Source organism: Ciconia boyciana, chromosome 7, assembly GCF_034638445.1.
Source record: "Ciconia boyciana chromosome 7, ASM3463844v1, whole genome shotgun sequence".
NCBI classification, from domain to species: domain Eukaryota; kingdom Metazoa; phylum Chordata; class Aves; order Ciconiiformes; family Ciconiidae; genus Ciconia; species Ciconia boyciana.
Genome location: NC_132940.1, coordinates 65,912,230 through 65,925,651, shown reverse-complemented (window position 1 = coordinate 65,925,651; position 13,422 = coordinate 65,912,230). Strand labels below are relative to the sequence as shown.

The 13,422-nt window shown below is 44.9% G+C and overlaps 1 protein-coding gene across 16 annotated transcripts in view; it reads right to left on the bottom strand.

The window, feature by feature from the left end:
* Positions 1 to 13,422, bottom strand: part of VEPH1 (ventricular zone expressed PH domain containing 1) — a 97,853-nt gene that overhangs the window by 24,428 nt on the left and 60,003 nt on the right. For all 16 annotated transcript variants that reach the window (XR_012043525.1, XR_012043526.1, XR_012043527.1 and 13 more), the window contains one exon: positions 1,884 to 2,023. Coding sequence is in view for 11 of the 16 variants with exons in the window: in XM_072868544.1 (XP_072724645.1) it covers positions 1,884 to 2,023 (140 nt within the window). In the remaining 5 variants the exon portion in view is untranslated. The remainder of the gene's footprint in view (positions 1 to 1,883; positions 2,024 to 13,422) is intronic.

Below are 13,422 nucleotides of genomic sequence, written 5' to 3'. Positions count from 1 at the left end.
CTCCATAAAAAAGCACAGTAAGTGCTGCGTTTACAGCATGTTTGCAAAGACACAAACTAAACTGCAATTCTTCGAGCCCAGCCCCGGCAGCGCGGGGGATTCTGCTGGGAGCTCCTTGGCACGGGAGCCTGGGGCCAGGGGTAGCACTAGCACAGCCGGAGCAAACTGGCAAGACTGTAGGGAATCAAAGCAAAGCTTTGGAAAGAGTAGCTGCAGTGGACAAATGCAATTACCCAGCCCGGGGAGGGGAAAGCCACGGGAAACGGGGGGACCGGCGTTTGGGGGCAGCGGCCGAAGGAAGCAGGACCCAGCAGGGGCACGCGGGGATGGGGAAGGGGGGCAATGGGCACCCGAGTGCGGAGGAATGGGGAAGGAAAGTAATATCCCCTCTGGGAGCTGGGAACTGCGCGAAGCTCCATAGTCCTGATAAAAGATGGAACTGGTAGGGCCAAATTCAGAGTAATCTGGGAAGGGGTTAAAGGGAGAGGTTTTTCAATGAAAAATATATCACAAAAAGGCTAGGCACCAGGGATTAAAGGTGGATCAGTGATTAAATTGTCAGTGCAACTGATTCAAACCATGAACCACAGACAGAGCAGAGGTCATTGTGTTAAAATCCAGCGGCAGGGGCGGTGAAGGCTGCGCAGCGGGGAGCAAGGCGTGCCAGCTCTGCCACCCGTCTCCTCTGCTTCTGCTCCCCCTTTCTCGTTTTTGTGCGTTTTAGTATTTTTGTCCATATTTTTCAACATCTGTTTTCCTCTCATCAGGAATAAAATGATACATTTGTAATATAATTCATTTGTTCTCTCTAGGTCCTGTTAAAATTCAACCTCTTTCTTCAGGTTTTCATTTACAGAGTAATTGACCTTTATTTTCAGCTTTTCATATTGTCTTCTCACCCCTGTTTCTGCCTCTGCTCTGTCACCGTCCTCTCCTTCCCTGACCACCTCACAGCTCGGCTCTTGATCATCCTCGTTCCTCATCTACAGCAAAGCCCCCCTCCCCACAAACAGCTCACATGGAGACCCCTTCTTCTACTGAAGCACCCAAATATTCCTACTGACCTGCATTTTTGAAAAACACTTTTTGCATTTATTTCTAGGAGCAAACACAGGGAAGAGTGATTTGAGCTGTTAAATTCACAGCATAACTCGCTATGCATGTTTGAAATTTCAGATAAATCCTTTGTATTTCTGAGGTTGCATTAGGGTGGGATGAACTGTGGTGAACGGCTCTGCGTAGGTTAAGGAACTGAACCTTACTATTTTAAACACAAAAGCCATCTGTTTCATCTTGAAGTATGAATGTAGGGTTTTCTCTTACAATTTCATACTATTTGTAACCTATTAGGAAATCCCACATATGTCCAAATACTGGGCTGTATTTGGAAATGGTATTAAACGTGAGAAAATAGCTTTAGGGTTGGTAGGAGAACAGCACTGATCAGATTTGCAAATCCTGCTCAGTTAATACTTCTGCAGTAAAAAATGCCAGTGGGTGCTGCACCTCTGGCCGCCACCTGCAGCCTCAGGGTTGATTCTGGTCCCCTACAAATCCACTGCAATGCTCCTGCCCGTTTGCAAGGCACCTGGGACCTACTGGAAGTTTTGCCTGAATAAGGACAATAAGCTTTGGTCCCACATTTTTATCCCCCTACTTTGGAATCTCTCCAGGCAGTTTGAATTTGTTGTATTTAATAGAAATATATAAAAATTTATAAACTCCAAAATCACTTCAACCTACTATAATGACTTTCTGAGAAATCACATGGGTCACAAAGCACTGTGGGTTAGAAGCGTATTTAAAGAGATTAACCATTAAAACATTTTTTCCAAGTGCAAAGTTAACAGTAGAGAGGTGCCACTGATTTGTATTGCACGTACCTGCTGAAAGAGGAACATGATATGGATCCACAGTGGAGGCTGCCGGCTGATGAGGGTAAAACTGGATTTACTGTACAGGCAGTAATGGCCCTTCAGGGGACAGCTGAAGAACAGCTTTGCTACACAACTTCTAACAGTATCTAGAAATAAATATACAGAATATTAAAATCAACTAGACCTTTAGACTGGATATTAGGAAATTTTACTTCACCGAAAGGGTTGTCCAGCATTGGAAGGGGCTGCCCAGAGAGGTGGTGGAGTCCCCATCCCTGGGGGTATTTAAAAGCCGTTTGGATGAGGTGCTCAGGGACGTGGTGTAGTGGTGGGCTTGGCAGTGTTAGGTTTACGGTTGGACTCGATGATCTTAAAGGTCTTTTCCAACCTATACGGTTCTGTGATTCTGTGAAAAGACCGAAACCCAACTTTCCATTACCAGTGTACGTCCAATCAAGCAGCGCGTGGGCATACATTTCCCCTATGGGAGCATCTCAGTCTGGGTCAACTCCTGCGGCATTCAGAAGGGCATTGCTGTGTCTGTGCCCTTAAATTAAACACAAGCCATCTGACAGTCCTAGAGAAATTTAGTCTCCAGTGCTTTAAATCTTACGTAGTAATCATTTACTCCCAAATGCAAAAGGTGTAAGACAGTGCACTGTCAGGCTGTTTATCTTCTTTGTGCTTTCTCATGCATTCAGTATCGTCATTTAGCTTATTAAACCAGACAGATCTGTCAAAACTGTGCATCACTTCTTCTTATTTAAAGAGTTTGTTGGAAAAAATATCCCATATTAGGAAACAGCCATTTGGGGGCCTGACATCTGTGGGATCCTTGCCGAGACTTTGCGCAGCTGAAAGCTGGTGTCTGTAGGGATGGAGGAGTGCAGCGCCCAGCTCCCAGCCAGGAACGGGCTCATTCAGCCGCTGGTAAAAGCCACAGTACTTCCCCTCTTTGCAGTGGTTCCTCCAGGAGCCAAAAGATGCATAAATTGATTTACAACACTACTGTGCATGTAGCATGTTTGCTGTACAGGCCATCTTATACATTCAGCATCAGAAATACTACAGTTTCACAGAAGAGCGTTAGTGAGTATTCACTGAGCCCTGCGACACAGCGGGGAGCCGACGTGCCGGGTCCTGCCCCGCACCACGAGGGCTCCCCGCCGCAGCCCCTCTCCCCGTCCACCCAGGAGCCCCAGCCCAAGCTCAGGTCTGCCTGAACCTGCCCGTGCAGAGATGCTCTGCCTACAGCCTGGCTTCTGGGAGCTCCAAGTCCTACAAATCCCCCTTCTTATCAAGCATATATACTACAAGTCTGCTGGTCATACCTGATTTTTACACACTAAGCCAGGGAGCTGCAGCTTTTGCAGCCATTCTCTGAGAGGCACAACACACAAGGGACAGGAGTCATTGCTGCTGCCATACTGCAAGGGACAAGGTGACACAGTGACTTGTTCAAATCAGCAAGCCAGTGTGAGGGCAGCTGCTGGCAGAGCCCGCGGGCCACAACTGCCAGCACGGCCACAGACTTTGCAGCAAAACCACACACGGAGAAGGAAAAGGTGTGGAGCTCCAGGTCCAACCGGACAAGAGACTGCAAATGCATTCAGAGTTACACACCAGGAAAGGTTGGATATGTACGTTCATGGCTGTGACTCAGTGTCACTCACAGTCCCAGCTCCGGTGCACACAGACAAAGCGTCTCCAATTTTCACTGCTCTGTCAAACACCGCCTATTTATGCCATCTGTGATCATGTCGTCTGTTGATAAAAATCCCGCAGGGGTTACATGCAATCTGAAGGTGTCCTTTGGGATCAACAGTGCAGTACAAAAGCTATAAGCTATGTAATGTTATCTGACTCTGAACTGGTTTTAACTGGAAATGAAGCCCTTGAGATGCATGATTCTGTTTTTGCAAAATATTGACCTTGAACCCTCATTTTCTGTCTTTGGATGACTACTCATAATGATAACAGCATGTTAGGCATAACCCAATCAGACTTCTGTATTAACTTAAAATAGCGGTATCATTTTATAGCCCCTTTGAACAGGAAAAAGCGGCTATCCAAGGTAAAAAGGCATGGAAAACAAAAGACGGAGATCCCTAGACGATGACCTTGATGCAAACACCGGAGAGAGCTGCACCCTCTTCACCCAGCTGGAGAGTTGAACTTGGAAGGGGAGGGGAACAACCAGTCCCACCAGCTGCTGCTGCTGCACTTGTTTCCTAGCTAAAGGCAGAAATGACAGACAGACAGATAAGCCTCCCTGCGGTGGCTGATGAGCCCACTAGATTGATCCATGCACGAAGCCACTGTTGCTCACCTCTCCTGTGGCCCTGTCCGGCCAGCACCTGCTGAGTCAAAGCCAAAGCATTTTCGAGGAGAACAGAGAGCAGCCTAGGCTCCTGCGGAGTCGGCCAGCCGGGTCTCACCGTGCAGCGTCCACAAAATGAATCATGCAGTTGAGAAGGCTGACACGGGCCAGCTGTGCAGGGAGCATTACTCAGAGTCTCGTGCTATCCTGTTGAGTCACCGTGCAGTGAAGGTGTAGGAATAAAATGCTGTAAGAAAATAGCCTAACTGGAAAAACGAGTTGTAACTTTTTAGAAAATATGGCTAACGGGAGGCAGTTTAAATAGCACAGCCTTCTGGAGCTACTGACAATGAGAGCCAGCAACAAGGAAGACTGGTATCAGAAGGCAGCCTTTCTGTCCCACAATAGACCATCTTGAAATACTTGGGGTTTTTAACATTTTTCATCTAAGCAAGATGTGAAAGCATAGGGGAGAAATGGAATAAATTCTGTATTTCACATAAAAACACCACATATGAGGAATGAGTTTACCAGAGGTACAAAAGGATGGGTCCCTTGAGCAAAAGAATCAATGGATCACGTTGTCACTAAAAATGCAGAAAATTCAAAACTGGGATATTGGAACATGCCAATGATGCTACAGAGAGGCCAGATGGCTGTTCGGCTGGGGGAAAAAACTTCAGAAGCTAGCAAGTGGAAACCACTTTATTACCCTTTCACAAAGCTTTTTGAATTTGCCAAGGAAAGGAAGTCACCAGTGTCAAGCTGGGACTGCAGAGCTCATTGAGACTCCACTGTAGCACAAGAGAAGATATCTGAGATGTAAAGGCACGGGAAGATTAAAGTTAGACTCCACAAAAACCAGCAGAGTCACTACGCATACTGTGGTGAAACACACACAAGCCAAGACAATGCATAATATTTGGAAGTGAACACAAGAACCCGACCAGATTGTACCGACTGTAGAGAAAAGGATGATAACAGCACTCCTTCCTCAGAGGATCCTTTACATGGTATAATCAGCAACATTACAGCAGATGAAGCTTGGATTATCTGGAAACCAATGGGGTGTTCATTAATCTTTAATCATAGGCAGGTGCATAAGCCAATGCGGGGCCAGAAGGAGAAAGCAGAAGAAAAGGCACAGGCACCAGGAGGTCAGAGGGTCGGACCAGGCGGTGAGCTTCCTCCCAGACAGGGAGTTCATGAACCAAGTCAAAATGATGTTGAGCGGAACAGGACTACAGCCATCATCTGCATCACTCCCCTCCAAAGGCGAAATGACCAACAGGAGGAAGGACCTAGACCAGCCCCGGTTCTCCTAAACCACAGGTGAGCCAACAAGAAAACCCATCCGTATTTGTCTCTAGAGAGTGCGTTTACCAGAGGACAACTTTGAAGGTATTTCCTTTGCTCTGAGACAGCAATGGAAAGAGGAGCTGAAGTGGGGCCACTGCTCTTGGCTTCACTGAACATACCAAAAAAAGCGGCACACTCATTGACGTTAGGAAATACGGCACTCCTTCCTCTTACGTAGGCCTGAAAAAAGGAATATGTTACAGGAGAATGTTGCCTTGAGGAAGGGAAGAATCCGCATGAAATGGTAGCTTGATGCCAAGCACTGGGCATTTGTAGGCTGCTCTTTGAAGAAGACAATATTGATTTGTGAACATGGACTAAATCCTGTGGAATGTGGAAGTGCTGTTTGGGTCATGTCAATCGCCCGAGGACAAACATACTCTAAGATCTAAATACTCTAAGATTCTACAATAATAGAAGCGTGCGTGTGACTGTAAGCTTTCAGCAGTAGAAAGCCAGGGCTTAAAGTTAAACCAACAAAGATGCAAATGCTGCTAAACTGAGATAACAGTTCTGAAAAGAAAACTAACTTAGCTGCAGATCACAGATACATCGTGCCCATAAGCAACACACTCACCTTAGCAGGAAAAAGATGGGGCATAAAATCTACTACTCTTGGATTAGCGGCTATGGGGAAAATTTGAGTTTAACCTAACTACCCAAACCTACTGGTTCATACCCAAACCTGTCAGTGTTCATGTTCAATATAAAGAAGGAGTCTGAGAAACTGAAGGGGTTAATTAGAGCGACCTTAAGTCCTGGGACGTATTAAAGCACAAAACTAAATGATGTTTCCAAGGAGGCTGCTGACAGAATGCTCTTCCAACAGCATGGTCCAGACTAAAGACCCCTGGTTTATGCATCACAGATGCTAACAAAACCTTAACTTCAATACATTCAACCAGAAGTAGAGGCTTGGCCTTGGTCCATGTGTGTGAAAAGTTCAGTGCTTCATTATGAGAAATCACTTTTTGCTAAAAGTGACCATAAGCCATGTACTGCCACTGCGAAAAGGAGCTGGCAGTCAATGCCTTCCTCTTCAGTGAGTACGGCGGTTATTTTTCCAGTTACAAATGTATGAATTGACGAGAAACCTGAGAGGAGTTTAAAGGCTGCAGGCAAACATTGGAGTGCATTAAACAACCGTGCAAGGCAGCAGAGTCCAGAGTTAGGATTGTTGTCACCCACAGTAAGTCCACATCAAGCTGATTAAATCCCACCTGGGCAGTCTCCCACAGAAGTCATTGCAGCTGCGAGCAGAAGGTGCCAGAGCTCCAGGATACCAGCCCCTGGTTAGCAATTAAGAAAGGGTGCCCAGTGCTAGATGGGATTGTGTTTGATGGGACTGTGAAGGAGGTTCCCAAACACTGCAGAACAAAAAAATTGCAAGGGATATATGGAGAGACATGAAAACCGAACAAATTGCTTAGCAAGATATTGTGGATGACACTGAGAAAAATACTGAGGCTGATAATACATGCCAAAATAAATGTCAGCTCGAGCACTGGAGTCCATGCTGGCTGAACAAAAAGTTAGTTCCTGGAAAAAAGCAGCATTCATTTGTCAATACCAACTGAAAAAAGCCTCCTACTCAGACATGAGCGATTACTCATAGCTATTTCTACTGCATTTGATATGCTGAATTTGGCAATGTCTGATAACAAGCCAGTTTACTACGTGTGCTTTTCAATAGTTTGCAATGAACTACCAGTTTCAACATATAACAGCTAATCTCAGCTATCCCAAAGTCAGTGGAAAGTGGTATTTAAATAGTAAACCTATTCTGATGAAGACTACAATGACCCTGATCCATATCTAGCACTGTTACACTGTATTTCACTCAAGTGCAAACCAACATGCCAGTACCATGGGAATTCATTTTTATGGTCATGGGAGCCCTGTAAATAGATAGGCAAGGCAAAATTAGTTTCTTGTCATCATCTGGGCACATGAAGCCGCCCAGAATGAAGCTGGGCACATTTTCAGGAAAATGATGTGTCAGAAAAATATCGACTTTGTGCCATTTCATAAAATGCTTAAAATGGAAAAAACCTGATCATTTTAATTAATAGCATTGTCGGAGACTGACCCACAGCATGTGAGGCTGGCACACTGGACGTACACACACTGCAGAATAACCAGTGGCCCATTGTGTCACTAACTCCCGCACAGAGACAGACCTCTAACTAAAAATACGAATTGTAATAGTCACCTAGGCTGAGTCATAGTCTTCCAAAATTTGACAGCACCCACTGAAGGTGAAGGGGCAGCTGAAGGCACTGCCTTCCTGCAGTACTGCCCGCTGGAGCACTTCCCACCCAGGAACGTACACGTCTGCTCACAAGTAACCAAGCGCTCAAGTGTCTGGCCAAAGTTTTGAGAGATCTTTAACCACTGCAGCTTTCTCTTTCTAGCATTGCGAATAATAAAATACGTTTAAACTTTTATTCAAATGTAACCATGGCAGTAGAGTTCTCTTGTGCTACATCCCATATTAAAATATTGCAGATCTTGCAAATATTATTCAACAGGTTATCAGAGTCTGTTGTGCTCAAAATATCCCCCAAAATGTCTGTATTATATATGGCAAGCGTTATCCTGATACCCAGCTGTTGTTAGACACTAACTTTTGTATGCTACATTTTCATTTTTAAGAAGCCAAACCAAAGCAGTGAATGTTTCTAGAAATGACACATTACTCTCTATAAGTATTTTCCCTCTCATGTAGCAATTTCGATTCAAAGTCTATGCACGGTATCCCACTGTAGCAGAGTAATAACGTTCACCATGGGTTTTGATATTTCTAGTATAATATTGCACTTATTATCTTATTCACGGATCCCAAAGAACCATTACTTAAACCTTAAAATGTCCATCACAGGAGGTTATTTTTGCTGTACCTTGTGGATAAGTTAGAAGTGTGGCAGGATCATTTAGGAGCAAAGCATGCGTGTAACACATCCGTGTTCATACTCGTGCTCAGACACACTCTAACCGAGAATGAAAAAGGTGCTTTTAAAATCATTGTAGTATTTACGAATTGCATGTACTTGTGTACTCAGTATGATATGCAGCTTAAGATGATACATTTTGGGCTTTCCTAAAAAACACGTACATAAATTGGCTGAGCTTTAGGTAAGCTCTGTTGCATACTTTTCCCAGTCCATCATTGCAATGTTATATAAAATACTATGAGTCAAATATCAACCTTGTGTAATCCCAATGGATTTCAGAGGAGTTAAAGCAGAGATAATACAACACAGCAAGACCTATTCACACCTGTGAAACGTGAAGGCAGTCATTTCTAGGGAAAAACACTCCCTGCATTTGCACTTGGCAATGCACGGCAGCTGACAAAGGGGAATCTGATGAGTGAGCAGGGATCAGGTCTGTAGGTTTAGCTAGGAAAGGAAAAATTTTTGCTAAGAAGAAAAAAAAATAAATCACTTGCAGGCTTGAGTTAGCAAAAAAGCTTTGAAGGTGAAAAGAAACCAGTCTCAGCCTACGAAGGTGGAGATAACTCAGTTCCCTGAATGTCTGTGTAATTCCCCGTGTGGAAACACGTAACCACTCACCCTGACTTTGCCTGGTAAGGAAAGATGAATTTAGCCCCAAAGAAACTTTCAGGATACCAGTAAGATACAACACACAGGAGATTCCTGTCAACAAAACCTACTTGCTCTGCAACAGCTCCCCCAGCACACGGCACGTCTTGGCGAATGCTGGTAATCCAATGTTGACTAAAGGTCCTTTTGATGTGATTTAAAGCAATGAAGTTCAAATTATGGCAAAGATGGATCTGCAACTCTTTAAAATAATTGGTCAAAAGTATGTAAGGGAGAGAGGAAGGAAAAAAATTAACTAATTTCCCTGTGGACATTAAGCCTATTACCTTGGTCACATTTAAGCTACACATTTACAGACTCTAGAACCAGTTTTGTACTTTAAAAACTACTGTCACTTCTAAGTGTGGAAAGCAAATTTGAAGCAGGGTGTTTATGCCAACTTCTATTTCACTGAGTAACCTGTCCCATCTGACCTAAATTAGGATGTATGGAAACGCCATTTCAACCACTAGATCTGTGACTCTAATAGCACTTCTATACTGCACGGGCTCATAGAGGCTTTGACTGTGGAAAAAGAAAAAGAAAAGAAAAAAACCCAGAGACAGATTTGTCTTAGCACTATTTAAGAGTACTAGCTCTTGGAGCTGGATGATGGATACAATCATTTTGCTTGGGCCAGGAAAATCCCTTGTACAGGCCAACACGTCAAAAGATACTGCACGAGGAAAGGGACAGTTCAGGGACAAGATGATACGACACCAGGTACGTCTTCATTGTGGCATTGACTTAGTATAGGCAGTCACGGGTAAATGCACACACCGCCTTGGTCTGAATGCCAGTCACCCCTATAGCCGTGCTGCTGCTGTATTACTTGCATGAAAAATTAGCTTCTCACGCACCCATGAGCTGCTGTCGGCTGAGCCACACTGACTTTGAGAGAGAATTACGGCACATTTTGTACGTCTTCTCAGCATTCCCTTTGGTAACGGCAGAGAAACCAATTTCTCAGCACTTGGGATCTCAGCCTGTGCCCCCACACCCAGGTGGAAAGGTGGCTAGCCTGGATCTACCCCATACGCAGGGAGAGGCCAGTGAGCTCTGGTGCAAAGCAGGTTTATTAGGTGAGAAGTCTGTGTATGTTGATGAGAGTTTTGTTTAGGCTAAGCACCAGCTCAGTTAACTCAGCAAAGGAGAAAAGTTCATAGCTCTGCTTCATCTCATTAGCAGCAAAGAAATACCTGCTGCTGCTGATTATCTGGGGTAACACACGGAACAGACTGAACAATTGCTTGTTTTATCCAGTTACTATGAATTATCCCTACTGATGAGCACCTAAGAGCAAACCTAAGCCAAGATATTTTAGAGCTCTGTGCATCCCTCCATGCAAGCAGCTCCTCATCTCAGCCTCCCCCGGGCATCGTACTCAGCTGCGCCCGTGTCCTGCTCTCCTGCATCGCTGGCAGCAGCAGCTGGCGACGCTTGGGCACATCTTCTCCATAAAGAAGGATGAGTTCTCCTCCTTCCTCAGCCTGGCTTTGGCTTGGCTTGGCAGGAGAGTCCGAGTAACACAAGGAAAGGATTTTAAAACATGAAGAACGTGTGAAAGGCAATGCAAGGCACAAAACCCCACATAGTCACCAAATGCTGCAGATGGCAGAGGCTGAGCAAGATCCCAAGGAAACACTCCTCCAGTCAAGAAACATTTCTCATCACATCTGTTGGCAAGTCTCAAACTTCTAGCAAGAGAATAAGCAACAACTTGTTTTTCCTACAGGAAACAAGAGAATATATGTTGCAATTTTAAAGTTCACTACTAAGTGGTTGTGCCTGGGGAAAAAGAAAAAAATCTAAACAAAAGAATGTCAGTAGAGTTGTTAATTGTTGTTTATTCCAGCTTAACATGCTGGGATAAACCAGGAGGGACGTAGGCAAATAGGTACAGAGTCACTGGTTCTGGGAACAATTAATGCATTATTTGATTTATATTGGTAATCCTTTCCTATTAAATAAAATCTGTTAATAGGAGTAAAAGTATGCTCATAAAATTCCCAAATAGAATCAAACCCACCCATAAACATGAAACCAGAGAATAAGAAATTTATAGAACTTTTAAAATTTCAGTTTTAATCCTTTTTGAGCTTCCTCAGTTTCCTTTTCCTGATCTCTTGAGTTTGGATTACAAATAAGTATGCAAACAATAAATATGTTTATAGGAGAAAAGGGTAATTTCTAAAGCAGTCAGCTTCAAGAAATGCCAATGTATATTTTTTTACCACTACTAGCTTTGCATGCATGCCACAAGTCAGTCCAATAGATTTCACCTCCAGTAAGTTACACAAAAATTAATGGAGAAGGCATGACTATAATGGGGTCTCGACAGCCACTACAACGCACTCAGTACACCGAGTCCAAACCTGAGTGGCAAAAGCCACGTTTGAGAACATACAGATGAGCTTAACTTTATAAAACCCTTTGCCATCGGGGTAATGAATAGCCTATGTCATTTGGGAAGGTACAACAGTAAAACATCTCTGCCACATTGTCCCATCTTCAGAAACAAAAGCGCTTTTACCTTTCTGCTGCCTATATCCATGACTGAAGCGCAAAGAGCCCGTAAGGCGTGCGCAGGAAAGCAGTGTCCTGGGAAAACATCCGACTCCGGCCGCTGCCTGGCTCCTCTGTGTCCCAGCCGCATCCCTCGGCCGCCTCTGCCCAGCTCGCCCAGCCTGGCAGAGGGCTGCTGGCTCACCCTGCCTGCACAGCGGGCACAGGAACCGTTAGGAGGAACCGTTAGGTCCATCCTGCTCCAACCCAGAAGCTCAGAAGTCAAAGTCCTCTGGTTTGGCTTTCCCTGCAGGAGAGTGATAACAGCACCCCGCTGGGAATCTCCCAGCTACCAGGTAAAGCGCATCTGGAGACCAGCCTGTTTAAACTGATGCTTCCAGATTAGGTGTAAAGCACACAGGATTTGCTATTATCACGTATGTGAGGGCAGCAAGTTATGAGTGCGTTGATGTTCCTATTACGCTCCCCATCACGCTGGGAGTTTCTCCATGGTCTGACGACGCAGATCACCGTGAGTGCGATGGCCATCCTGTGAATTCGCACTTCTATTCTCGCTGCCAGCCCTCACATTTGGGATGCATTTGAAATACCAGTCCCGTAGAATAAAATGCCAACTAATTTTTTTTTTTTTGGCCTAGCAGCAGCAGAGTTCATCTCTAGAAATGCTGGCCTGAGCCTATGCAACTTTGTGGTCCCACTGAAGGAGCAGAGGTCCATCTGTTCCAAATCAACATTTGGCTTATGGAATGCTGGAATTTATCAGCCCAGTGCAGGGGTGAGCACTGCAGGGGAGCAATGAGCTTTTCCATCTACGCCGTCATATGGTACCGATTATCTCTCAGTACAGCATAAAACATAATAACAACCAGATTTAGGGCCAGCGTACTGCAACCTGTTTCCCCTGCCGCCTCCTCCTCTTTCAGCATTCTGTCATTAATCCCACAAAATGTTTGCTGTTTGTATTTCCTCCTGTAGGGCACCGAGGAGCCAGGAGTGACTTACTACTATAAAATGGTTATATTTTTCATTGGATGGCATTGCATTTTGAATGTGGCTTCGGTGACCAAGGATTGAATGATGCACTAGATCTCCCTGGGCTCTATCCTTTTAAAAAGGAGGCTAGGCAGGCTGGAGATGTGCAAATCCTTCAGTATCCTCTACACACATGTATTATCAAATGCTTTCTTTCCAACAGCTCACTTGACACTCAGTGCTCCGAGCTGTAGGCATTAATGGTGGCATTTTTATCCCAATTATCTAAAGAGCAAGTAGAACTAGAGTGGAAAACGAGGACCTGCCCTCAAGTTATAACCAAATCCAGCAGCCGTACAGGCTTGTGTCTGGGAACCATCTGACACCAGCCACTCCCAGAGGCAGGATACACATGGCCATGCATTTGCTCCACCATCCCTACGCTTCTGGGAAACAAGAAGAATAAGTCAAATATCATCCAAGATGCCAGGTTCAAGGTAAGACCCAGCAAGGCTAGAGCAGGTGGAGCCTGCCAGCTGCTCAAGAGCCCTGTGCTGCATGCCGGGGTAATTGGGGCTACGCTAAACAGAGTGGACTCAGGTCTCAGCTGGATATTGTGGCACTCCCGAAGCCAACTCTGGCAGGTCATAACACCAATAATGCCTAATACAGGCGTGCCATCATTCACCTAAGCCTTTCAAAGCAACCTACTCAAACCACTGCCAGCCCTGCCTCCCCAGAAGGGTACAGGAGACCTAGAAAA